This window comes from Corythoichthys intestinalis, chromosome 14, assembly GCF_030265065.1.
Source record: "Corythoichthys intestinalis isolate RoL2023-P3 chromosome 14, ASM3026506v1, whole genome shotgun sequence".
Classification (NCBI taxonomy): domain Eukaryota; kingdom Metazoa; phylum Chordata; class Actinopteri; order Syngnathiformes; family Syngnathidae; genus Corythoichthys; species Corythoichthys intestinalis.
The window spans coordinates 29,328,842-29,356,695 of record NC_080408.1 but is presented as its reverse complement, the minus strand read 5'-3'; the positions used below and the strand labels follow the sequence as shown (position 1 = coordinate 29,356,695).

General features: G+C 39.4%; 1 protein-coding gene across 8 annotated transcripts in view; it reads right to left on the bottom strand.

Annotated features, from left to right (window-relative positions):
- Positions 1-27,854, bottom strand: part of LOC130930158 (partitioning defective 3 homolog) — a 215,149-nt gene that overhangs the window by 92,129 nt on the left and 95,166 nt on the right. For 5 of the 8 annotated variants that reach the window (XR_009066999.1, XR_009067000.1, XM_057857914.1 and 2 more), the window contains exons 6-11: positions 20,521-20,609; positions 19,049-19,132; positions 16,523-16,648; positions 12,478-12,863; positions 7,693-7,832; positions 1,709-1,837 (exon numbers count right to left, since the gene is read on the bottom strand). Coding sequence is in view for 6 of the 8 variants with exons in the window: in XM_057857914.1 (XP_057713897.1) it covers positions 1,709-1,837; positions 7,693-7,832; positions 12,478-12,863; positions 16,523-16,648; positions 19,049-19,132; positions 20,521-20,609 (954 nt within the window). In the remaining 2 variants the exon portion in view is untranslated. The remainder of the gene's footprint in view (positions 1-1,708; positions 1,838-7,692; positions 7,833-12,477; positions 12,864-16,522; positions 16,649-19,048; positions 19,133-20,520; positions 20,610-27,854) is intronic. The other 3 variants (XM_057857917.1, XM_057857918.1, XM_057857919.1) reach the window with 3 other exon arrangements.

The following is a 27,854-nucleotide window of genomic DNA, read 5'->3' as shown; positions in this document are numbered from 1 at the left end:
TACTTTTTTCTAATCGAATACTGGAGTTAATCGATTAATCGTTGCAGCACTATTGGATACGTCAAATTGACATTAAATTGGGTGTTGTATCACAAAAATATCCACCCTGCAGAAACGCAGAATAACTCTCAGCCCCTCTTTTTGTCAAGCTGACCTCTTTTTTGCCCTCATCTAAGAGACACTTCTTTGAAAAAATTGTCACCAAAGAGCCTCTTGATTGACACTCCTTTGACCTCCATTGGAAAACGCCAACACAAGACAGAAAAAAAGATAAGCTACTTCTCTCCTAACAAGCTTTGAGGCCAAGAGAGAAGAGCATTTCCATGCAGACTGACGGATGGCGCTCCACAATCTCCTCTGTAATTACCAGCGCTCTTATTAAGGCAGCTTTGAAGACGGCAGATGTGTGGGACATCACGTCTCATTTGCCACACGGGGCAATTAGTGCCAACATCTGGACAGCTTAGAACTTATTGAGAGACCACTTGTTAAGTTCCACAAAAGATGTCCAACAAGGTGACATGCAGACCAAATAAAATCAGTTTTTTTTTTTTTTTTGGGCCACAAACCTGTTTTTAACAATTTTCCCCCTTGCGAACATATTTTATGCTTTATTTACTTTGACCCCGAGCGTTAACTCACTTAAAAATATTATTAAAACAATTGAATACACCAACCGAACTATTGACTTTTGTAATCTAGCAGCCTTGTTGTTAGTGTCCCAATCACTAGAGCTGGGAATCTTTGGGCACCTAACGATTCGATTACGATTCAGAGGCTCCGATTCGATTATAAAACGATTATTGATGTACCCACCCTCCTATTTTTTTTTTTTTTTGTTTTTTTATGTTTTGAACATTAGTTTCAAAATTTTTCAAAAATCCTCTCAGGCTAAACCAAACTACTATTTCAGTATCAAGTTAGAATATAACAGTAAACAAATATACAAAAATAACAGTAAATAAAATACGCCAGTCCCCATTCTGTATCAGCAACTTTAAACTACACTCAATTAAGTTAATGTTGTGAATCAACCGTTACAGTTGTTAAAATTGATCCCGTTATTCCATAATTTCCCTTCTGTCTACTTTTGACATGTCAAAGTTTTAAAACTGTTTCATCATTTAAAGATAGATTCAAGACAAGATTTTGACGATTTAGGAGTATTTGAGATAAAAAGTTAATTAGGTTCGCTACAACAGAGCTTTCTAGAGAAGTCTACTGCTTTAAGATGGCGGCTGTTTACTAACGCCGGCAAGTCTGTCATTTCGCATCTCTGTTCAATAATACATGTTCTAACACTGCCGTCGTCTGTCATTTTGCATCTATTTCTACATATATATGATATCTACTGTAGCCGTATGTTTGTAGCAACTAGCACCTGGGCGTTGTTTGTAGCGGCTGTTGGCCGCAGTCAGGTATGATTGTTTTTTTATCTAGCGGCATTAGTTGAACATGATATTTATCCTCGGTCCGTTCCTCATTGCGTCCGAAAGACCGCGCTGACTGTGTTTTACTTCCGCTTTACGTGGTATAATTCAATAATCGGAATTTGGACGTTTGTGAATCGTTCTTGAATCTTTCACGGCCGAATCGCATATAATCTAAGAATCGGAAATTTCGCACACCTCTCCCAATCACTAACATCGATTCATCTTCTAACCATCAAGTCAAGTGTGAGATAAAAAATTTTAAAAAATATGTATACCACTTCTCGAGGGAGGAAGTTGTCTTCCTGGCGGAGAACCAGCAGGCCCACGGTACCCCCCATTGGCGTGGCTCTGAGGATGGACACTACCTCCTCCTGGCTGCGACCATTCAAATCGACGCCATTCACCTCGATAAAAAAAGTTATTTCTGTTAACACTCACATTAGATCTTTGTTACTTTGCACGCCATAACTGCAACATATCCTTATATACAGTGCCTTGCAAAAGTATTCGGCCCCCTTGAATCTTGCAACCTTTCGCCACATTTCAGGCTTCAAACAAAGATATGAAATTTAATTTTTTTTGTCAAGAATCAACAGCAAGTGGGACACAATCGTGAAGTGGAACAACATTTATTGGATAATCTAAACTTTTTTAACAAATAAAAAACTGAAAAGTGGGGCGTGCAATATTATTCGGCCCCTTTACTTTCAGTGCAGCAAACTCACTCCAGAAGTTCAGTGAGGATCTCTGAATGATCCAATGTTGTCCTAAATGACCGATGATGATAAATAGAATCCACCTGTGTGTAATCAAGTCTCCGTATAAATGCACCTGCTCTGTGATAGTCTCAGGGTTCTGTTTAAAGTGCAGAGAGCATTATGAAAACCAAGGAACACACCAGGCAGGTCCGAGATACTGTTGTGGAGATGTTTAAAGCCGGATTTGGATACAAAAAGATTTCCCAAGCTTTAAACATCTCAAGGAGCACTGTGCAAGCCATCATATTGAAATGGAAGGAGCATCAGACCACTGCAAATCTACCAAGACCCGGCCGTCCTTCCAAACTTTCTTCTCAAACAAGGAGAAAACTGATCAGAGATGCAGCCAAGAGGCCCATGATCACTCTGGATGAACTGCAGAGATCTACAGCTGAGGTGGGAGAGTCTGTCCATAGGACAACAATCAGTTGTACACTGCACAAATCTGGCTTTTATGGAAGAGTGGCAAGAAGAAAGCCATTTCTCAAAGATATCCATAAAAAGTCTGGTTTAAAGTTTGCCACAAGCCACCTGGGAGACACACCAAACATGTGGAAGAAGGTGCTCTGGTCAGATGAAACCAAAATTGAACTTTTTGGCCACAATGCAAAACGATGTTTGGCGTAAAAGCAACACAGCTCATCATCCTGAACACACCATCCCCACTGTCAAACATGGTGGTGGCAGCATCATGGTTTGGGCCTGCTTTTCTTCAGCAGGGACAGGGAAGATGGTTAAAATTGACGGGAAGATGGATGCAGCCAAATACAGGAACATTCTGGAAGAAAACCTGTTGGTATCTGCACAAGACCTGAGACCGGGATGGAGATTTATCTTCCAACAGGACAATGATCCAAAACATAAAGCCAAATCTACAATGGAATGGTTAAAAAATAAACGTATCCAGGTGTTAGAATGGCCAAGTCAAAGTCCAGACCTGAATCCAATCGAGAATCTGTGGAAAGAGCTGAAGACTGCTGTTCACAAACACTCTCCATCCAACCTCACTGAGCTCGAGCTGTTTTGCAAGGAAGAATGGGCAAGAATGTCAGTCTCTCGATGTGCAAAACTGATAGAAACATACCCCAAGTGACTTGCAGCTGTAATTGGAGCAAAAGGTGGCGCTACAAAGTATTAACGCAAGGGGGCCGAATAATATTGCACGCCCCCCTTTTCAGTTTTTTATTTGTTAAAAAAGTTTAAATTACCCAATAAATTTTGTTCCACTTCACGATTGTGTCCCACTTGTTGTTGATTCTTGACAAAAAATTAAAATTTTATATCTTTATGTTTGAAGCCTGAAATGTGGCGAAAGGTTGCAAGGTTCAAGGGGGCCGAATACTTTTGCAAGGCACTGTATGTAGTAGATGGTACAATGTCATGGAAGAAGGTCTCAAACACCTTTTCTGGGGAATTCAGGTACATAAACACATATAAAATATCCCTAAAGAACAGGGGTGGGCAAACTACTCCACAAAGGGCCGCTGTGGGTGCGGGTTTTTGCTGCAACCCATCAAGAGGATACCTTTTCACCAATCTGGTGTGTTATAAGTGCAATCAGTTGATTGCAGTCAGGTGCTTCTTGCTTCCATTGAAACCTCATTGGTTCAAAGCTCTGTGCTGGATCAGTTGGAACAAAGACCAGGACCAACTGCGGCCTTTGAGGACCGGTTTGCCCACCCCTGTTATACAAGGTACCGTTCTATTGCTTTAAAGTTAAGATCTGCACACTTTTTATGTAGAAGATAAAGATTAAACAATAAAACTCATCTTGCCATGTCGACTTTTTGAGAGAGAAAAAATGCCAACACTATCCTCTCCCACTCCTATCCATTGAAAAACATAATTGAAATGAAGGTTCACATTATATCTTAGGATTGTCCTACTCGAAGCATGCAAGAAAGTTTGTAGTTCAAGTGCAAAGATGGTTGAGGACAATTAAAGGAAGTACGGATGTCCCGAACGCATATTTTTGCACCTGAGTCTGAGTCCAAGTCACTATACGTTGAGAATCTGCCATTACAGAGTCCCGATCCGATATCAGAAAAAAAGTTCCAAACATGTTACAGTCCTGTACCGTTTACAGTACTTCTTTTTCTACTTTTTCCGGGAGTGTTGCGGAATATAAAACCATATAAAAAATATTTTAAAAGTATATTTGTATTTCTTTTGGCAATGTCATTGCATTTCTGGATTAATTTTAGAGGTGGGAATCTGGGGGCACCTAACAATTCGATTACGATTCAGAGGCTACGATTCGATTATAAATCGATTACTGATGCACCCCCCCCCCCCCCCCCAAAACTACTAGCTGCTTTTAATGTTTTGTACATTAGCTACAAAAATTGTACAAAAATCTTGTCAGGCTTAAATAAAATACAAGCAGTAAACAGTAAACAAAATAATCAAGTCCCCATTCTGTATCAGCAGCTTTAAACTACATTTAATTAATTTAATGTTGTGAATCAACCGTTAAAGTTGTTGAAATTGCTCCCGTTATTCCATAAATTCCCTTCTGTCTACTTTCGACATGTGAAAATTTTAAAACTGTTTCATCATTTTAAAGATGCAAGTCAAGATTTTGTCAATTTAGGAGTATTTTAGACAAAAAGTTAATTACCGTATTTTTCGGACTATAAGTCGCAGTTATTTTCATAGTTTGGCTGGGGGTGCGATTTATACTCAGGAGCAACTTATGTGTGAAATTATTAACACATTATGATATCATTTCACACATTTTGGTGTTTTGGAGTGACTGATGGTTTGGTAAACTTGTTAGCATGTTCTTTATGCTATAGTTATCTGAATAACTCTTAATAGCAATGGCCACGTTCGTGTTCTGCCTTTGGCAATGTGTGTTCAATTGCATTATTGACTTTTTTACATTGAAATTAGGGCTGTCAAAATTATCGCGTTAACGGGCGGTAATGAATTTTTTTCATTAATCACGTTAAAATATTTGACGCTATTTAACGCACATGACCTGCTCAGATTAAAATAACAGCAGTGTAATGTCCGCTTGTTACTTGCTACTTGTTTTTTGTTGTTTGGCGCCCTCTGCTGGCGCTTGGGTCCAAAGGATTTTATGGGTTTGGGGAGTAAGCATGGTGTAATGACATCAATAATGGCGAGCTACTAGTTTATCTTTTGATTGAAAATTTTACAAATTTTAATAAAACGAAAACATTAAGAGGGGTTTTAATATAAAATTTTTATAACTTGTACTAACATTTATCTTTTAAGAACTACAAGTTTTTCTATCCATGGATCGCTTTAAGAGAATGTTAATGTTAATGGCATCTTGTTGATTTATTGTTATTATAACAAATACAGTACTTATGTACCGTATGTTGAATGTATATATCCGTATTGTGTCTTATCTTTTCATTCCAACAATACATTACAGAAAAATATGGCATTTTATAGATGGTTTGAATTGCGATTAATTACGATTAATTAATTTTTAAGCTGAAATTAACTCGATCAAAAATTTTAATCGTTTGACAGCCCTAATTGAAATGCATGCTTTTAGTTTGTGGCGCATTCACGCCCACGTGGGGGCGCACTCGCACTTGTTTACGTGAAGAAGAGCGCTCACACGCCAGAAGACCGACAGCCTCTGCGTGAGTGGGCGAGTTAGCGGGAGAGAAACACTGCTCTGAACCTACGTTCATTGTTTATGCTTGTAAAAAATCTGTACAGAGGCAACGCCTGTGTGTATCATCTTTTCTGTTGTTGTTGTGTGTTTTCCACCTGGGATCGGACACTTAGAGCCAGTTGTGTGGTTGTTTGAACGATGTGCTAATGCTAGCAGACGCATGCTAACAGTTTTTGTCATTGCTGTAAAAGCACCTAATTATAATTTATTTACGTTGATGCGAACCTGTTTGGTATCGAGGACGAAATTGATTCAGCAAATTATACGGACGACCAGCATTGTCATTCGGGAGTTTAGCCAGCTGAATAGCCAGGACCGAGCCACAGCGTCCTGGTGAGGACAGTATATTCGCATTTCGTTGTTCATGCTCTGTACACTTATTCAGCATGTTGTTCTCTATTGTATTTTTATATTAAATTGCCATTTAAGATGACATGTCTGTTCTATGTGTGGGATTTCATCAAGTAAATTTCCCCCATAAATGCGACTCATACTCCGGTGCGACTTATATATGTTTTTTTTTTCTCTTCGTTGGGCATTTTATGGCTGGTGCGACTTATATTCAGGTGCGACTTGTAGTCCGAAAAATACGGTAGGTACGGCCCGGAAGGTTTGCTACAACAGCCTTCTAGAGAAGTCTACTGCTTTAAGATGGCGGATGTTTACTAACGCCAGCGAGTCTGTCATTTCACATCTAGTTTTCTATATATGTTGTGAATCAACCGTTAAAGTTGTTAAAATGGCTCCTCTTATTCCATAATTTCCCTTCTGTCTACTTTTAACATGTGAAAGTTTCAAAACTGTTCCATCATTTAAAGATGCAAGTCAAGATTTTGCCAATTTAGGAGTATTTTAGATAAAAAGTTAATTAGGTACGCCCGGAAGGTTTGCTACAACAGCCTTCCAGAGAAGTCTACTGCTTTAAGATGGCAGATGTTTATTAACGCCGGCGAGTCTGTCATTTCACATCTAGTTTTTTATACATGTGCTAACGCCGCCTAGTCTGTTATTTCGCATCTAGTTCTCCATACATTTGATTTCTACCCCAGCATTATGTGGGCGTAGTTTGTAGCGGCTGTCGGCCGCAGTCAGGTATTACTGTTTTTTTAATCCAGCGGCATGAGCCAGAGCCGTGAGTTGAACATGATGTTTACTCTCTGTCCATTCTTCGTTGCGTCCCGAAGACCGCGCTGACTGTGCTTTAGTTCCGCTTTACTGAGCATATTTCAATAATCGGAATTTGGATGTTTGTGAATCATTCTCGAATCTTCCACGACCAAAACGCGAATAATCTAAGAATCGGAAATCTCGCACGCCTCTAATTAATTTGTTACTTTTTTGCGTTTAAAAATAAAACAATATGTAATTATTCTCAAAAATTTTAAACTCCTCTGAAAAATGGCCAGATCAGCCCGAATTCCAATCACATGATCGGATCGGAGACATCCCTAAAAGGAAGACTTGCTCAAGTTGACGCTAAAACAATCAAAAGACTCACTCATCGCTAAAGGATCTGTGGGTGATAGCTGAGCACATTCTTGTTGGGTGCAGTCATTTTTATAGGGCTTTAGAATTTTAAAATTATTGATCTGAAAAGAACATGGATTTAATTCCTACACATCATGGTAATATGGAGAAAAATTTGACTATGTATGAATAATATTTTAATATAGGGAGCTACTTTCAATCACCCTGTACTTTATCGTGACATATTGCTATCGTGATATACAAAATAGCCCCATATTATGATTGGAGATTTTTTTTATTTGCTCAGTACTATTATGTTGGTGTTGCAAATTGGTTTTAGCATGGACTTTTTTTGCCTTTCACACATCGTCCTCACCTCAAGTAATCTGTCCCCAGCCTTGAGGCGTCCATCTTGAATGGCAGCACCCCGAGGCAAGATGTTTTTAACGTAGATGGGCGCTGAGCCCCCGATGGGAACGTCACGCGACGTGATGCTGAAGCCCAAGCCTTCTGGCCCTGTGGGGCCCAAAAAATTTGAGCATGTCAGACAGGAAGCCCATTTATAGCATACCATCTTGAGACAAAACAAAAGGGTGAGGCATTACCCAGATGGAGTGTTTTTGTAATTAAGACAATCATAACATGTTTGTTTTATTTGAATATCCCATGTAGCTGTGTGGAACACAATAATATATATCCTAGAATAGAACTTAATTCGATGAGTAAAATATTAGGATCAACCTTCAATTGAACCCTGGAAATGCACCTTAAATGGCAGCCTCAAACCAAATTGCAGACTTCTAGTATACCTTGGGTATGGCTTGTTGTAACTATTTTTTAGGATCATCCCTATCATGATGATAGACAGACCAACCAACTTCAATACAAACTAAATGCAAATGTATTGGGGGAGTGAGACTGTGGTAAATCAAATGAATTGATTACCGTATTTTTCGGACTATAAGTTGCACCGAAGTATAAGTCACACCAGCCATAAAATGATTACTACAGCATAAAGAACATGCTAACAAGTTTACCAAACCATCAGTGTCACTCCAAAACACCAAAATAACATGTGAAATGATATAATAATGATTTAATAATTTCACACATAAGTCACTCCAGAGTATAAGTAACACCCCCAGCCAAACTATGAAAAAAAAACTGCGACTTATAGTCCGAAAAATACAGTATTGAGTTACTATTAGAGGTTTTTGTCTGTTGACATGTTTTCAAGTTTCACTAACAAGCATTGCTCAACACAATGAGAAAAATTAGAAATGTTTCAAAAGTTAAGAATTCACATTTCCAGTTTTGGAGAAAATTGCCACTGAAAACCAAATCGGTACTTTGATCGATTTGTTTGGGGGTATTGACAAGTCTTGAGACATATTTGTTGGTCTACCCATATTATATATCTGACTGGAGAAAAGGGAAAGTTCTATGCATGAAATATAAAACCTCAAGAACAGGTGACCTTAAACTGTCCTTTCAAACTACACAATGACAAACATATGGATGATTTTACAAGCATGAACCCATGAGAGAGTGTGGTTTTCGTCAACGATGAAAATAACGAAAATATTTCGCCAACGAGCACTTTTTTCATGATGATGACGAGACGACGAGTTTTGGGAGACTAAAACACAACCAGCCAGCACATTGTCCTCTCCAGTCTCAAGTTTTGCAGACACGCACACACGGTAAGATTTCTTCTCTTATCTTGGCCAGAGAAAATATGCAATGCTGCTTTACCCTTTGAAGGTCTGTGCAGAGTGATCATCACACACTAAATGTTACCCATAGATTTAGCATAGCATTGGGATTAGCATTAGGCTTTATAAATAAAGTACATTTTACAGACGAAAACATTTTTTAGTAATCGTTAACAAAAACTAGACGAAGACGAACACATTTTGAGATGACTAAAATGTGACTAAGATTAGATAGACTTGTTTGTCTATTAGTCCAAATTATAGTACTAGTACCAATCTTATGTGGCTAAGTAAAACTAAATTTTCAAAAATGTCATTAATTCAGTTACTGTTTTGTGTTTATGGCAAGCCATCAAACTACAATGCCCACACACAGTAAAAAAAACCTGACATTTCATAATTTAGACTCATTCATCAAATATACATTACATCAGTAGTAATGGGACAAATACCTTCGTTCAAGTCCGCCATTAACCTTAAAATAGGAGCTTCAAACCAAACTAGCCGATTTTCCCCTCATGACACACATCTGACAAATTTCATGTAGCACAGTTCAAGTGGCTTTCGGAACTATACTTTCACAATTTTCCTTCGAGGCATGTTGTTTTGGTGAGAACTGAATCAACATCCTATTATGAGGACAGTTAGGAAAGGAAATGATGACTAAGCCTCCATCCTGTCCAGGCTTCTCTTGTATTAGTGCATGGGAATAAATTGTGGGAAGCAACAAGTTGGGACTAAGTGGATGTTAATTATACAAAGGTCAGCCAGAGTCTGACAGTGTTGCCAAGTTAGCGACTTTTCCAAGTCCTCTAGAGACTATTTTTCTAAAAGACGACAAGTGATTAATTCTTGCCAAGAAACTGACAACCTGAGCAAGATCATTCCCACATGGTCTTACCAATACAAGGATGCAGTCTTAAACACACAGAAGGATGTGTGCAGGAATTTCTGGCAAGTAATACATCTCTCAACATAACCAAATGCAATCCTGCTTTTACTAACAAGCCGATCATTTGACAATATACTTTGTACAACAATAATCATGTGCAAAGACAGAAATGAATCTACAGCAGTTGCATAAGTAGGTGTTAAAGGTTGAAGGGTGTTGTGACTAGAGCTGTCCCGACTAGTCGACATAGTCGACGTCATCGAAGACGTAAATCCGTCGACGAGCACAACATCCCGTCGACGGTTAATGAAGGGTTAAAAAAATATATGCGTGGAAAGTTAGAATGTCGGATGCTCTGTTTGCAAGCGGGGAAAGCGGCACAAAGCCAAAAAAAAAGCGCACCAGAGTGTCCAAAACATTGCCTTATTTCAAAGAAACAAAGGAGAGTACACTCTCCTGTCCTGTCTCTTCAATGCCAAGCTTGGCTGCACGTCGGCCGTGAATTAAAACCTCAAGCGCCTTCACGCAGTTTGTAAAAAAAATTTTTTTTTCATTTTTTGTACACCAGAGGGTGCTGTCGCCTTACAAAATAATAATGTTTCATTGACATTCATTCATTCATTCATTTTCCATGCCGCTTATTCCTCACGAGGGTCGCGGAGGTGCTGGAGCCTGGGCCTATAAGTGCTATTACTATTGTTCTTAATGCTAATTGAAAGGTTTATTTCATGTTATGGTTTATTTTATGGTATAGAAAATTATATAAGGTTAAAAGGTCATAAATACATACAGTATATACAGTGATTGCACTCAAGGGAGAGATTGTCAATGATAAGGTAATAAATTAAGGTAAATGCAATTCATATAGGCATTGATATATAAATAAGGTTTAAAAGGAAAAAGGTGAAAAGTTTTTGTTAATTTCTAATTATGTTGCTTTATTTGTGTGCACCGTAGCTCTTACAGTGTGTTTACATCAAGGATGGAATAAAAGTTGTAAACCATCAGTTTAAGAGACCATCTTTTCAATCGGGAGGCTACACTAGTTAATTCTATCAGCATTTGAACTCATTGTTTATTTGTGATTTATTATTGTTATTTACGTGTTTATTTGTACTTTAATAAATAATTTGAGTGTTCCAATATGTTTTTTGTGAATTGATAAGCGTCAACAAAAATTTCATTGCTAAATTAGTAAAAAAAAAAAAAAAAAAAAAAAAAAAAAAAAAAAATTATTAGATTAGTCGACTAATCGTAAAAATAGTCGGCTGACTAATCGGGAGAAAATTAGTCGTTTGGGACAGCCCTAGTTGTGACATTCAAAAACAGATTATTTTGAATAAATTCTGTTTTTCATTCTTCTTTTTAGTCAAATTTAGAGTCCGTGTAATTTTAATTTCACAAACTAATAGGATTATACCGCAAATAAATGGTTGCCGGGGAAAAAAATATACATAGATCGCTAATTTTTGACGGTTGGGATAGAACTGCAGTAGCACAACACTTTAGGTTTCTGCTACAAAGCAAAATAAAGGTCAGGAAACGCTTACCAGAACATCTGAACTTTATTTCGGGTTGTTCAGAATCACATTACATGTGTGACTTCGATTCAAACATGAGTATGAATGGCTCAGGTTGACATTCTTACACTTGTACAACCACAATCTCATTTTTCTTCATGTCATGAATGGTTATCGTGTAGGTAATGGAGTAAACCAGAGGTTACGGTGCTTTCTGAACAGGCCTGTGTAGACTTGGTTATAGCCCCCATGCATTATTGTGTAAAAGTTTTTTCACTGAATTAAAATCTGATATTTTATTGTTCGCTAAATTCAAGCTAGATGCAGACTGAACACAAGCGTCCAGGTGTTTACCACAAGCATGATTGTCGTCTTGTTGGTTTAACGTCAACGTCAACGTCTTCGCTGCAACTTGCAGGATTCAAAGGTATAAACAATGCGGGTATTTAATCTGCGCTGGGAGCGGCAGGATTAAGTGGAAACAAAACGAGATGATGCAAATGATCCCCTTGAGAGACGTGGTGCTAATCTACCGGCAAACGTCTGCTGCGGCGAGAGACTAGAGTGAGGATCCTGCGAGGAAATTTCGGGGTGAAGACCAAACAACAAAAAGCAGCTGCTTTTGTTTGTGCCACTGACGCTGCCGAAAGGGGGGGAAGGCCACAGTCCTGTCTTTGTCGCAGCGAAGGCGGCTGCTTAGCAACAAGCTTGCTGGCTGCGCCCGCAACTGACGCCTTGGCAGAGGTGCGTGCCACCTGTGCCAAGACGTCAGTCATAGGCGACGCCTAATATCTGCGCAAAATGTTATTCCTCTGTCCACCTGATGCTTGATTTAAAGTGGACAAGAGTATTGGGACATGATCCACCTAAAGAAGGTGAACACTAAATATGTTAAAATATAAAAAGGGCTTTTACACATTTTATAACATTAATACCTATTGATTGCAACTTTTAACTAGTAAAACCTATTGATTCAAATTCAAAAATTAAAATCTAAATATCTTGTTTTCTGATTGTTATTTTTCCCCACATACCCTTCTTGAGCTGAATGTTGAGCCTCCTCCCGACCTTCTTGTATCCTTGTGTTGGAGTGGATGTCAGCGCCCTCTGTGGCGAGTGGATCTGCCCGGTGGGAGGTTTGGCGGCCGAGATGGCAGGTGGGTGAGCAACGGGCGGGAAGCCGTCCGTCTGATCAGGCTGCGTTTGAGCATGCGAGTGCTTCTGAGAGCCGTGACGGGACATCCTTTGAGACGCGAGATCCGCGGCCCCAGACACTGGGTCGCTGCTGAAGCGGCCCGATGAATACGCCGGGTTTCGCTCAGCCTGGGACAGATGCTCGTAGTGGGATTTCAACGAAGATGGCACCACGTGGAACATGATGACGGGAGAACGCATGGCCTGGCGGAACATGTTCTGGGCTCTGGACAGAGAGAAAATGCAAGTAGAATAACCTTTCAAGATCATTGATCTTCACACAGAGGGGAGGAATTATGTCAGCACAGACTTGAATTTAAGCACTAAGTAAATTGGTTGGTCAGTAGAATGGCAGCTTAAGTAGCTTGAAGTGATGTACAGTTTGATGATAGGTCAGTAGATTGTGACATGCAAGTAGTACGTTTGAGGTCACCGATAGGGACACTTCACAATCACATTCACTTTGACTCTTTCGCATTTGTCACCAGGGGTGCTGGACATCACTCAAAACAGGGGGTGCTAAGGTGCACCTTTATCCATACAAGGCGTGCACAATGGCAGTACACATGCATGCTGGATAGTTTACATACTACTACTAGGCTACTACAAAGACAGCGTTCCATTTCACCGACCGTAATTGTTGGAGTTTTTACATTGGAAATAAAAGCGCCTGTCTATGATAATGCAAATCCCCGCAACTATAGACGGCTCAATGACACAAGATCACATTTGAAGACTAAAAGGGCCAATAAGCCTCGGTTTAACACCCCCTTTTCACCACACTAAAATAAATTGCACACGAATATCCAACAGCACTCTGCACGGCGGCAGCTCAACAGCAACAACAAACAATTTGACTACAATGCAATCACCCTTACCCATTTAAACACAACAAAGGACAATCTCCATCATTTTCAACCTCAAATTGAATTTTAGAAAATGTTGCTGCTTTTCTAAAGAAAAAAAAAAATCGCTAATTCGTTTTTGTGACATGTTAACGCCTCCTCTGTCAACAGTTTACTTTTCCGTTCCAATACCGCCTTATTCAACTGACCCAGCAGCAAGCACGGTATCAGGTGGTGTTATTAACAACAACAAAAAATACCTTTTCAACATATATATTTAATCACCAAAGTTAAACGCGCTATTGTTTCAAAACTCTTTATTTTTAAATCTACCAAAACACTTTTTCCTCCCCAACACCAAGCGGTACTGCAGGACCCTCAGCACCCCACTTCCCGCACCACTGTTTGTCGCTGTCAAATATTAGCTATGTGACATTCTGACATCAATCTCAGATCACCTGAATATAGCGAGGTGTAAATTAAGACCCCCATGGCTTCATTTGATGGTTCTCCTACTTGGATAAAGGACCAACCTGAACACCCCCAACAGTTGGATTCCTCACAGAAAATCCCCTCTAAACACAGCCCCCTGGCCCATTAGTCGCTGTGAGGTAATACAGCAAAGGCCTTCCCAAAGGAAGCTCATGCAGCAAATCCTTACTGACACCATTTGCTGCACTCCATCATGAGTTGCTATGACTTGTCCAGAGAGGACATTTAGGCAAGTGGCAAAAGGGTCACAAGACTTATTGCATTCCAGTGTCGTTAAAATGTGTTGTGAAATTCTTGAAACCCCTTTTCCCACAATGCCCATGAGGAGGATGAACTTGTAGATGAAAACAGGAGCTTCCAGAGAAACATTGACTGAATGCAATTGGGGTATCAAAGTCACACTTCTTGAGCAGAATGCAGCCCCTTTCACAGTGTTTTAACCTCCTATCTGGGAAAATAAATCCCCTGAAGTGTTTAAAAACCTTGCAATACTGAAGATTGCCAACGAAGGCGGTATTCAAAACAGAGCAATCTTCTTAGCCTGGAACTCCAGACTCACTGCTGTTCCAGCGATTGTGTCTGGCGACTGTGCCGCGAATCAAATTCCCACGGCGGAGCAAGCCACAGCAAACAGGCAGCGGAGTGGTTTAATCAGCCACGGGCTGACGTGACGTTGGTAAAGCGACAAGAAAACTAGAGCGAGTGGAGAACGGAGAAGTTTATTCAACATGGCTAGCACGAAACAGTCTGTTGTCAGTGACTCGGGTCGATGTGTTTTAGTGATTTTACCGCAGACTGGAACATATTCTCGGCTCTCCCGTTCGCCATCTGTGTTGTTGTGGCGACGACTTCCGACGCGCAAGAGTGACGTTGCTCGTTAAGAACACGTCACGCAAAAAATTCGAATCTGATTGCACGGATGATTTCATTCGGCTCGAGAGGCCATTAAGGAGCTGGCTCCCAGACTATTCTTACAGTGTTTGAAAAATACAGGGAGAACAGTCTGGCCTTGCCAGGCAACACTCTTCTATCCAGGTGAATTCTTAACCACCCAACTTCACCTTCAAAATAAATTTCATTAAAGTCTGGTAAAAACTTTGGATTTGGATTGTATGGCATCACCATCACTTAATGATAGATGTGCAGTGGTTGAACAGACATTGAAATGAAAAAAAAAATTAACTGGAAATTTCAAGTCAAACAATTTCACTTTAACTTTCAAGGTTTGATGGAAAATCTAGAATAAATTAAAGATACTGCTGTAAACTCAACATTCGAAGTAAACTGGACTTCAGTTAAGTAGTTTGGACTCAACATTCTAAGTAAATAGACAATATACATACATATTTTGCTCCAACTGGGAAACAAACCAGGGCTGCCACCATGGAAGTGGAGTGCACTTAACATCTTGACCCTCCGGTTGCCAGCTAGCCTTTTTTGAGCCATTGGGAGTGAGGGCTCAGGCTCAGTTCACACATCTCATTTCAAGTTGTGTTTAATCAGAATTTTATGTATGAACACAAAATTCATCATGCAAGTTAATCCAAATCATTAAATCAAGTTAGTAAAAATATTAATTTGATGACTTTGGAATACTCAAAATAACACAACTAAATAATTGAAGTTATGTCTCTAAATTTAGCATGACCAATAGCAATTTTTTACAATGTAGTCCAAAGTCGGCGACACCTTCGGATGACAGTATGATGTACAGTGAAAACTTGAGATATCACTGTTTAATCTGGCCAGTGACAATACTAAGAACTCAAAACACATTCTCCAATTAAATTAATGGAATAGTATTAATCAGTTCCAGCAGCCACAATAAACTTATCATTCCATATGGAAACTATATCGCGATAATATTGTAACACCCCAAAATAAAGGCATTTTGTACAAGTACGATTTTCATATGCTCGTGCCTGTGCGACCAGTGTAAGATTATTTTTGGAGCATTAGTTTTTGCCTCCTCATTTTTATTGGGTTCCAGTGAAGATTAACCTCAGAAACCATCCTTGCATAGTCACAAGGCTAATGTTCCCGATACAGCCTGAGCGCTAGAAGCATAACCGCATAGAAAAGTCATGTTTTGCGCGGTGAAGCTTCCATAAGCCCATTAACAAGTAACTGTGGAGCAAGTGTGTGTGTGCGCATTCGTGTGTGTATGGTATACCTAATGAATTATAGGAGTTTGAATGAAAGCATAAAAACAAAAACAAAAAACACTACTTATCATTCATTCAAGAAACATACATGTGTGAATCTAAAGAGGAGCTAGCAGATGGATTAAGGTAGCTGGGGGAATGATGCAAAAGGTGGAGTCAGTGGTAAAAGAAGCGTGAATCTCCAATTCTAAAAGCGTTTTTTTTTTTTAAAGGATTCATAGCTGGGGGGATTGCAGGAATCGTATCAGCGGGTAACGTTAGCTCAACGCAGCCCTGAGGCACTGACAGGAGGAGGAGAAATACAGGAAAGAAGAAGGGGAAAAAACTCGGCGAATGAAGGCCATCAAAAAGTCCTGCAGCGGAGCCTCCAGAAGCGATCTTACTGTTCAAAGCGGATGCTGCGCAGGTCCCCGTTATTGATTCTGACGATACAGTCGTTCTCCTGGAAAAGGGCCTGCTGCTGGGCCTTGCCGCCTCGCTCCAGACGCTTGACCAACAAGCCAAGAGTCCTGAAAATGGCCCACAAGCTCAATCAACATAATGGAATGTGAAAGTTATGAGTGGCGGGCTCAAAGTGGCGAGCTTGGAGCGACTGGTCAGAAAATAAAAAATTCACAAGCATTCAAAATCACTTGTGATTATAATTCAATGGTAATGAATGAATTACACTGTAAGATGGGGGGACCCCACTGTGAATCAAATGTCTTTTTAAAATTTTTTTTTTATTTTAAAAAACCTTATTGTAACATTGCAATTCCAATTGAGCCGCTCTAAAGTTTACTAATCTTTTTTGGTGGGAGGAGGCAAGGGGAGTAAAAATTAAAATGAAAAAAATACCCTAGTGAGGATAAGCGATACAGAAGATGAATTAAAACATAATAGGTTTAATGAAAGCTCTATTTGTTATTTGACATCATTCACTCTCATGTTTACTGCAAACAACGGCTATATTCCCCAACAAATGTAGAAGCCTTAACTGTGTCTGCAGATTTTATATTTGCAAGTCACTCTAAAGCCTAACAAATCCAATTTCTCCAATCAGCACATTATTTTAACACGTAGAATTTTTTATTATTAACTTAATTACTACTATTCATTTAATATTCAATGTACACTGTGGGTCTGTGAAGCCGTAAAGAACCATAAGGTGATTAGGAGCTTTATAAATAATGTGACTTGTCTTGAGATTTTTGGAAAAACAAAGGCTTTCATTGAAGAAAACCTATGTTTCTTTGGAAATTTGGTATGTTTTCAGCACCACTGACAACAGGTGTGAAGGGCACAAACATAAATAGAAAAATATATCACTCTGGACCAGGTAGGAGAGAGACTTCAAAGTGTTGGATTATACAAAAGGTGCACTGCTTGGTAGAAACATGTATCATCAATAATTTAATTTAGCAGAAAAATCCCAGACCCTTTTTACGGCTTAAAGAGTATTTTTGGCAGGCGAGCTGAGGTTTGTCTTTCACACTGTGACAACATGAAGCACCTGAGCCGCCACGCTTGTAATCCGCTGCGGCAAACTGTTTTAGGGTGAGAGGCTAGCTTCACCTGAAAAAGGCGGATTAAAGAGCCAAAAAGAGAACTAGCGGGGAAAAAATGTGACAAACCCAACATTCGCCTTGTCAACCAAGCTTCTGCAAAGCTTTTCTTCTCCACAACTAAAAGCACACCTCTGTATATTGAGTAAATTGTACAGTTTAACACGCGGCCTTGGCTTCTAATTCAATAGGAATGAGAATGTAATTACGGCGAGGGTAGCAGAGTTCAGGAGGGCAGAAGAGTTCAGAAACATTCCCGCTGATTGGATTTGAGTGGGAACACAATGTGATTTGCCAGGAAAAGGGCCTCTACTCCGCTTGATGAAAGTTTAATCTTGGAATAACGCCTGCCCACACATTTTCCCAATAAAGGGAAAAGTGTGTTACAAGTATGCTTTTAGCGTGATTGAGTCAACCCATGGAGAATAGCGATCGCATCACTACTAGGACGAAGTTTGCAGTCACAGCTCTTATTTCGGCTTCTCCGCCCTGTCTGGGAATATTCAAGCCAGATGTGAAATTCCTCAAAATGCCGTCCTGGCCTTGTTCCAGCTGTGCTCATTGTATCCTTTGAATCCCGCAGAGCAGACTTGACGGGAGGCCCGCGGAAATACGACAGTCACCTGCAGGCGTCAAAGCGCCATGATGGATGGCGGCGAACAGACAAATGGCTTCACAATGCAGACGAGTGTTAACGGGTCAACGAATGGCGACGTGTGGGCGATAAAACGGCATATTCTGAGGCCACAAAAGTATTTCTTCAGAAATAACACTGTTATGCAAGCACATGATATCAATTTGGGTGATTTCCAATTCCATGCCGTAATACTGTCATAATGAACATGTTGCAAGATTTCATTTCAAGAGCCGCCTCCCCCCTTTATAGGTATGTGTACATTTTGGATTTGTCTCTTCTTTAACAAAATTACTTTCTGCAAATGCCCCTTTAAACGAACTTTTCAATATACAGTAAGTTAGATATTTGGCAAACAAGTCACCCATTTGCTGCCAATGATGGGTATAGTTGTCAATTACGATTTTTAACAGGGAAGAGTTTGGTGCTGTACGTCTGATTATGGAACAGCAAAAAAAAAAAAAAAAATTTTTTTTTGTACAGTAAGAATACAAATAATACAATTATCTGTTGTTTTGAAAAATCTGTAAAAATGCTTAAAAATGGCAGCCAAATTCCTTTGTAATATTTTACAAAAAGGATAATCAAATGATTTGTGCGAGTTTTACTTGCATAATGACCATATAAATGTCTAGCTATTCTTGATTTATCAAATCAACAACTTTAAAATGACTTGGGGAAGTGTTTTAAAAGCAGGTACTTCCTCTCTTGGTGGGATTTTTTTTTTTTACCTGCGATCCCTGCCACTGAAAGGCACCACGTGGATTCCCAGGGGGCCGCCATCATTTGTCACCTCCACCACTTTGATTATGTCTCTGCGATCAAGTGGGGACAAGGAGACAAGGAGAACGAGTGGGGTGACACCATGTGAGCAAACAGAGAAACAAGAAGAAATGTTCATGAATCAAAGTAGAAAGGAAAACCAATTAAAACCTAAAGAAAAAAGAAAATGTGTGGAACACAAGCCTTATGCCAACTAAAATAAAAGCAATGTGTGACAATAGGTATTTTCACTGGAGCCTTTGGAAGCCTTTCAAGGTTTTCTGAAGTCTGGACGAGGATCAACACTTGGAGCTCGACTAGTGCAAGTGTTAATTACAAAACAAGAATACATTTCAGGCAGTAGGTCGACCTCCGTAACGTGTCAAAGATGTGATGTACGCTATAATGTATATTCAGACATAAGTTTTAGGAATTTATTAATCAATCAACAGTTCAAATCCAGTTCTTTACCTGTCCTTGAATCTTAATTGTTCTTCTCATGAAAACCTTTTGGACAATTATAAGGTCTTAAACATTCATCCCTGAACATTTTTCCCTTTCAATTCCCTGTAGGTGTCCCAATAATTTGTCCCTAAACAAATGCTCACACCCTGTAGATGTCGCAATACTTTTGCATATTTTCTTCACATTTCATTTTCTTGCAGACCTCGAAATACTACTGAGATATGTTTCATTCTTCACTCCTCACAGATCTCTCTAAACTTTTGTCAACAGTTCCCTTAGGTGCCGCAATACTTCTGTACAGACTGCACATTTTCTTTCACTTTTCCGTCTTCAGGTGTCCCAAAGTTTTTTGCAAATTCCGTCCTTTGTTCACTTTTCTCTGTAGGCATAACCCATCCGTGCCTTAGCCAACATGATGCAAAACAAGTGCTCGCATTTGCAGGTGAGCGCGTGCAAAACATCATACGGCTGCCTCGCCGCTTTGAAACAATAACTGTGATTAGTTTGGGGGGGCGAACATGTGCCTTGTTGACAAGCAGGAGGCGTTGGAAGAGTAATAATAATAGCAATAGCATACCTGCATATCAAAGTGGAAAAAAGAGGCCCACAAGCAGACACGCTGGCTAATAACATCGGCGGAGTGGACCAGTGTGTGGGAGTGACTGTGGCGCTTTGCTCCCACTCAAGAGTGACAGGCTTGAAAATGACTTTTGCTATATTGCATCAGTTTCCAAGAGTTGTTTTTGTATTGGCCTCCAAAAAATACATTAAATCACCCAAAACAAATTCCTGATATTGGGCTTTGGGGTGAAATTGCATTATGAACCAAAAGTGCGCCAAAACTTTTAACGAAGCAAGGAATTTCATCTAAAAGACTAATATTGCAAACTTTTTGGGACAAGTGTATATTTCATCATTGGATTAAATTTTAGTATCCAGTTGCGACTGAAAGGTCACAGGAACTTTGGAGACTCACTCGAGAGATCTGGCTGTTTGGTCCAAGCACGAGTCTGCTCGGCCAACCGGTTCGATGCGGCCATTTTCTTGCTCTCTCGCTTCGTCCTCCTGCCATCAAACACAAGAGCACAGTTGGAAAATCAGACCGAATGCTAGTCGAGCAGCAACTGTTGATCCCAGCATCAATAAGTTCCCAATGACTTTTAGCCAAATGTCACATTTTCCTCACTTCCTGTATATGTATCCCAATACAGCACTTTTAACCAGACTGTCTTTACTTCCTCTTGATATTCAAAAATTTTTGTCGTAAAGCCACATTTTCTTTCCGGCTCTACCTCCAGTATGTTGATTTTTTTTCCATTAAAAAAAATAATTAAATTGAGAATTTAAAATGTTTATTTATTACGAGTCAGGTTTTGTTTTTGACATAAAGGTACATTTTTACTCAAGCAAATGCACATCTTTCCACAATATTCATTAAGATACCTGTAATGCTAGGGGGAGAAAAACATGTTTGAATGAGAAAAAATGAGTGAAATCTCAATAAAGCAAAACAAAGAAAAAGTCAAATTTTGAAAATGGCTATTCAGTGTTGTTTTCGTCACCGATGACAATAACGAAAACATTTCGTCAACAAACACTTTTTTCATGTTTATGACGAGACGATAACAAGCTTAAAACGTGTTTGGGAGACTAAAACATAACGAGCTGAATGCCAATTTTTGTCTGACGAGACCAGAATGAGACGAAAATGTGCAATAGTTTCCGCTACATGTTCACAATGTGTGACCTTTTTATGTGTAGTTAGCCTGCATAGTAGCAGTGTCTGGTGGTGTCACTCATGTGACGCGCTGTGATCACCCCCCCCCCCCCTCCCCGACTCACCAGTGTGTCTTCTGCAGTCTCCGTGTAGGCTTGCACACTGGTAAGATTTGCTTTCTTATCTTGGCCGGACAGAATATGCAATGTTGCTTTTGCATTTAAGGTCTGTGCTGCTAATTCACACACTAAACGTAACTGATAGCGTTAGCATGAGAGCGTCCTCTTAATCTCATCGGATAACTTTTTTTTTTTTTTTTTTTTTAACATACAGTTCGTGGCTTCCAGTTGGGTATAATTAATAAAAAATAATGTATTGTTTTCCTGCTGAGTGTGTATTATCACCAAGTCGGCATTGTCCTTGTAGACACTACAATATGTGCTGGTCTGTCAATGTTTATTTGAAATATTTGTAATACTTGAATAGTTTATTTTTTGGAACCTTTTTTATTTTTTTTTTTTAATTTTCATCGGCTAAAACTAGACGGAATTAGTCTAGAGTTTTCGTCAACAAAAACTAAACTAACACATTTGGAGATAAAATATGACTAGGACTAATAAGTGTTATGGTTCATAGGACTAAGACGAAATTTAAAAGGGCTGCCAAAAACGATACTGTTGCTAGTGAAGGATAAAAAAAAAAGCGGGTATAATAAAAAAAATTTCCCCAACCAAAACATCGAACCCTATGTATTGTTCTAGACAGTTGAATTAAGTCGTGGCAAAATTGACTACTTCAGGAAGAGTGCACAGTGTACCACTCTCAACATAAAAAAAGAAAAAACAAAAAACTTCATTACTATTGCTTTTGCGCTGCACTGATATTAAAACACACACACAGTAAGGTCAGTGCTCAATAACACCTCATCCACGCACACACAAAACACATTTACTCAGAAACACACCCTCTTAAACACATACAGACTGGTCAGCAGCAGAAATGAGGAGATAAAATTAAAGAAGTGGTCATTAAAATTGAAGGGCTACACACAAGAGCATCAGCCTCATCAGTATGAAAATGAGTCTTGTGCCAGTGCCGCACGGTTGCCATGACACTTGGGGGACACCCGCTGGAGCCCGCCGTCGCGGCCCATTGACTTGGTTTCTCCTTAAAGTCAAACAAGTTGGGATTCCTAATAGCCAGATAACCGGGAATTAAACGTTGTATTTTCAACCTTCCATGGAAAGACAGAAAAAAAAATTTGCAATATAGGTCGCTATCGCTAGTACCAGTTTTTCCATTGTTCCGACTTTTGAGTTCTCTCTCTAGATATGAACCGTCAATCGTTGATTTGTTTGCTTTGACTTGGAAGAGCTGAGATGAGAGAGCAAATTCAACTTGCTTCAGAGAAGAGCATTCATTGTAGAGCAGTTTCAAAACCTACTTCAGTCATTCCCATTGAAAAATGTATTGACAATGGTACAGCATGACCTAAATATTATAAATTCCATCATACAATAAGTATGGTTCTATGGAAGAGATTTCAATTTTAAAAATATGTCCAATTACTTTTGTTTGCATTAGTTGTGTTTTTTTTTATTGGGGTGAGTAAATATCACCTTGTGTAAGAATTAAGCCAGTTTAAAATTGTTTTATCTCATAAATGTTTTTGTTTTATCAAAACAAATGCATTCTGTTATCTTTGAGAGAATACAGTATTGTGAGTTACTTCAATTGCTATCCAAAAATGTCAGACAAATGCAAAAAAAAAAAAAAACACTAATTTCATCTCGGATTTTCTGTTCGCCGTCTGGAGCATTTTTCATGTGAACTTTTCTAGCCATCCCTTCAAGTACTGACGAACTACTGAAGTCTGTTTCTTCAAAGGACATTTTACTTATGAATTCAGAGCGCCCCCAGTTTGATATTATTATTCATGAACATTATAAAACAAAGGGATAGATTGACTCATAGTTTAATAGGCTGGGGAACAAGCCAGGGAGCGAGAGATTTATTTCTAGGAAAGAGCAAACAAGACAAGCTTTCATCGTGGCATGCTCCCGACTTTTCCTTCCTTCAATACACGCTATCGGTGAGGATCTGGCGGTACGCTGACAGTCGCACTCGGCATTTCGAAAGCGTACGTTCAAATGGATAGATGAGGGACCATACAATGTAACTGAAACCAATGATGTAGAGGGTGATAACACAATATTATGCACAATTACGGTGAAAAGGGGGATTTACATACATTCTATTCTAGCCTTTATGAATAGGACGTTGAGCTACATACATGTGCACCATACACTTAGTTTCTGATCAGCACCAGTCATGAAATAATTTAAGGTTGTGTTTTCTTTATGTAAACAAGAATTCCAGTCAAATGAAAATTGCAATATCAGCCAGGAAAAGATTTTTGTAGGGCAAAGTTTCCGTTGTCAAAATGCAATACAAATGAGCATTTTCCCCACTTCTCTTGGAAATATGAACATTAAAAGCTGAGATAAACGTGAGCAATAACTGCTTAGCATGGTGGATGACTGACAGGTGACCCGCGACAAATGGGCGCGAGCAGGTCGCATTTGACCAAGACAACTCTGGTTCCCGTCACCGAGACAGGCTCTGACTGGACAGTCGTGAATAATTCATGTAGGTGTTTGGAGGAGGTAAGCAGGTATGAGGAGCATTTTCAATTTTTTTTCCACACATAAGTCTGTTTGTTTCCTGTGTGGAGAGGCAGGCGGGCGGGCAGCACTCTGGCCCCGAGGCTCATTAAAGATTAATACCAGAATCCATTGAGGTCTGTCCTCCCTATCTCTCACACTAAATAAAGTGCCCCCAATGTTTGTGTGTGTGTGTGCGCCTGAGAGTGATGCTGCACTTTAATGAAGTGCAGCCCAGACGCAGTTCCCGGCACTTTGACCGCACTGACACGTATAAATGGATGTGGATGCATGCAGCAGCATGCACTGCTATCAACTTTATAAGCTTCCTAAACACACTAACATGTACACTAGAGGTGCGCGATAATTAGCGGTCCGATAATAGGAATTATGACGTCATCCCAATAAATCCAATAACATTATTAATAGGCCCGATAATATATATTTTTGGCACGGTGTCGGTGGATTGGGATGTGTGTGTTTGAGTTGTTTCATGGTCCAAGTCCACAAAAGTCTCCTCCACTGTTGCACCAAATGTTTTGTTTGCTGACAAAGCACAATACCTGTTGGGTCTATGTTTGTTTTAGTTCAGTGCTCATTGTTCAGGGGAACACATCGTCAATCATATATATTGACTAATTGATTGTGATTGACTCCAATTATATTTGAAAAAATAAATCTGGGCACTTTATTTGAAGTCAAAACTGTACTTATCTTTGTTTTGTTCATTATAATAATGGTCATGTCGTCATGAAAATTCTGGTTAGGTCAAAAGCAAATCTATGCTGAATCCACCACTAGTATTTTTGGCCAACAGGTGTTCAAAAACCCATGTGAATATTCATTTTAAAATAGATATATATTATCGGTTATCATATAGGTATCGGCCTTGAGAAGCAGGAAGTTATCGATATCTGTTTCAAAAAATGGATATCGTACACCCCTAGTACTGGTCCTTCTCAAAAAATTAGCATAATGCGATAAAGTTCATTATTTTCTGTAATGTACTGATAAACATTAGACTTTCATATATTTTAGATTCATTACACATAACTGAAGTAGTTCAAGCCTTTTATTGTTTTAATATTGATCATTTTGGCAAAAAAGTCCAGAAAAAACAAAAATCCCTATCTCGAAAAATTTTCATATCATGAAAAGGTACTCTAAAGAAGCTACTAACCTAATCATCTGAATCAACGAATTGACTCAAAACCCCTGCGAAAGATTCCTGAGGCTTTTAAAAACTCCCAGCCTGGTTCATTACTCAAAACCGCAATCATGGCCAAGACTACCATTAACTATATAAGTGCCGATAGCACGAAAAACTGTCAGCTGGAAGCTACATGACTAGGTATTTTATAAAGATCAGCTGGGAGAGGCTCCAGCAGCAGAGGAATGAATGAGTGGATGAAGTAGATGAGAGCTCTTTTTGATGTTTTTAGACAGATCAAGGGGAAAAAAAGGCGTAGAGAACGCAAATGGCGACCCGCTTGCCTTTAAACTTTAGGGCTTCCATTTAGTTTCCTGTTTAATGTAACTCAAACAGAGGGTAGCCACCAAAGTTAACAGAAAAACAACAAAAGGTAAATCAGAAAACAAAACAAATGAAAAAAAAGAATAAATGAATGAGGGATATTAATCCACAGAGGCTCTCTGAACTAAGATGTCTCTTTTTGAGCAATGTTGTGGAATTTCGAATTATACAACTTCTCTAGATTGCTCAAATGTTAGTCGATCAGTCAGTTAGTTTGGGTTGCTTACTAAAGTGATTTATAAGTTTTAGAAGAAGCTTCGGCATTGTGAGATGATGCAAGCACCATTGGTCACATGCGACGCTTAAATGTTTTCAATTACACACACGTGCTCGAACACATTAATTCCCGCTGCCTTGAAGACTTAAGTAATGAGAGGCAGACGGGCAGACGTGCACGGTCAATAAGTCATATTGACAGTTTGTCACAGAGCCACAGTGTTGACGTTGCAAAAGATTATTTCAGGTCTACTTTCTGACGACATCCATCATCTGTCCCTGCTGTTGTATTTGCCGATGGCACAAATAAAATACTTGACAGTGAAGTGACATTCATCAATAGTGCAGTCCCATTAAAAGTTTCCTGTTGTTTTTTTAATTCGAAAGCAATAATCATACATCCTGCACAAAATGGTGGAATTTTTGCAACTTTCGCTCCCACTTCTTTACTACTACATTTCCTCGTAAAGACAAAGAGGAGACTTTTGGGATATTCTGGTTTGGACTGGGGGAAAGGCTACAACACCCGGAATGCACCAGTGGATGATGCATTAACTTATATAAGTGCATTCAGAGGACCAGACAAAGTTTTACTTTTTCTTTTAATTAAAAAAAAAAAAAAAAATCAACTTGAGCATATATTGCCTTTTTTCTTGCCTTTTTCTCACACTTGGAGAAGACTAAAAATAGAGAAGGAATTAGACACACGTTCCCAATTTCAGCATACGAAATAGGGATTTCCCGATCCGATCACGTGATCGCAAATCAGGCCGATCGCGCCATTTGTCAGAGAATCTGAATCGGGTGAAAAGGATCAGGTTTTTAATTTAAAAAGAGTATTCATATTTTTCTGATTCATGCTTGTAAAGCCTCACACTCTCTCTCCTGCTGCTTTTCTTGGTCAGCAGTGCCCTAGAGTTAGCTATTTAAAAATAATGATGATTGACAGGGGTGTAGCTTTGAGACCATCAAAGGCCCGAATGTGTCAATCATTGTGTAGCTTGTTAAACACTAGCAGTAGTGTGCTGAGGCAACTCATTTTGCACGTGAGAGGCTGTTCTTTGCAGCGTCAGGGTGTGAGTGGTTTTGAGTGGACTCACTCAATGAAGCATTTAATAAAGACAAGCATTTTTTTTCGTTATTTATGTTTTAAAATTATTCACATTATGAAGGCAGCACGGTGGGACAGTAACATTTTTTTTTTCTTTTGAACAACGCTTTTTTTTCGGTATCGGATCGGGACTCGGTATTGGCAGATTCTCAAAATCAAGTGATTCGGACTCAAAAATATGGAATCGGGACATCCCTAATACAAAATCATCACTCTCACTCACGCTTAAGGGCTGAAATTACCCCCAAAACTTGACCAAGCTGGGTCGCCCAACGATAATAAAAATAAATGTTGATTAATTGTTGCACCTCTAGCTTTGTGTGTGGGCTAACCTACTAGTTAACTAGAAGCCACAGTATGACTTGGCGGTCCTGCAAAAGGAGCATACTGCTCAACCTTCCGAGACAATTCCAAGGGAAACGTGTCATAAATCTGATTTTTCCCCCCTTTGGACTTAGACTTGAACCGTTACCGGGGTAACTTGGAAGCAAAGGAACTCCCATATGCGCAAGTATGTCTCCCATGTGTGGCCATCAACGGGCTGTCAACTGTGTCACAATCAGCCGTGGTTCGGCCTGAGTGTCGTTGCCGGCTTGTGGCCAAAACGCAGATGGACCAAGCTCGGCTCCTTAGACTTTGTCGGCCACGAATACAGGTGGTGGGAGAAGGAAAGCGATCCGGGGAAATTGGTAATTGTGGAAATGTTGATTTCCATATGCGGTCCATATGGACACAAATCTACGTTGACGGGAGCCAGCAGACGTTTATTCTTATGAGCAATTTTCTCAATTTTCTTCGGCTTGACATTATTTGACAGAAATTGATGGATCTAGTTGATAAGGGTTAATTTGTGAGTGAACAAATGATTAATCAAAATTGGAAATTTTGGCAGGTAATCCAAATTCGTGGATGGTTGACTCACACAAAAACAGGAAAGACTAAGATTGCTCAGAAAAGTTCCTGTGCTTTAGTATCACATTGTAAAAATCTGCACCTTTCCTGCTGTAACATACAAATAATTGCTCATAACTAGTCAGATGCTTGAGAATTTATTCTAAATGGACTCGAG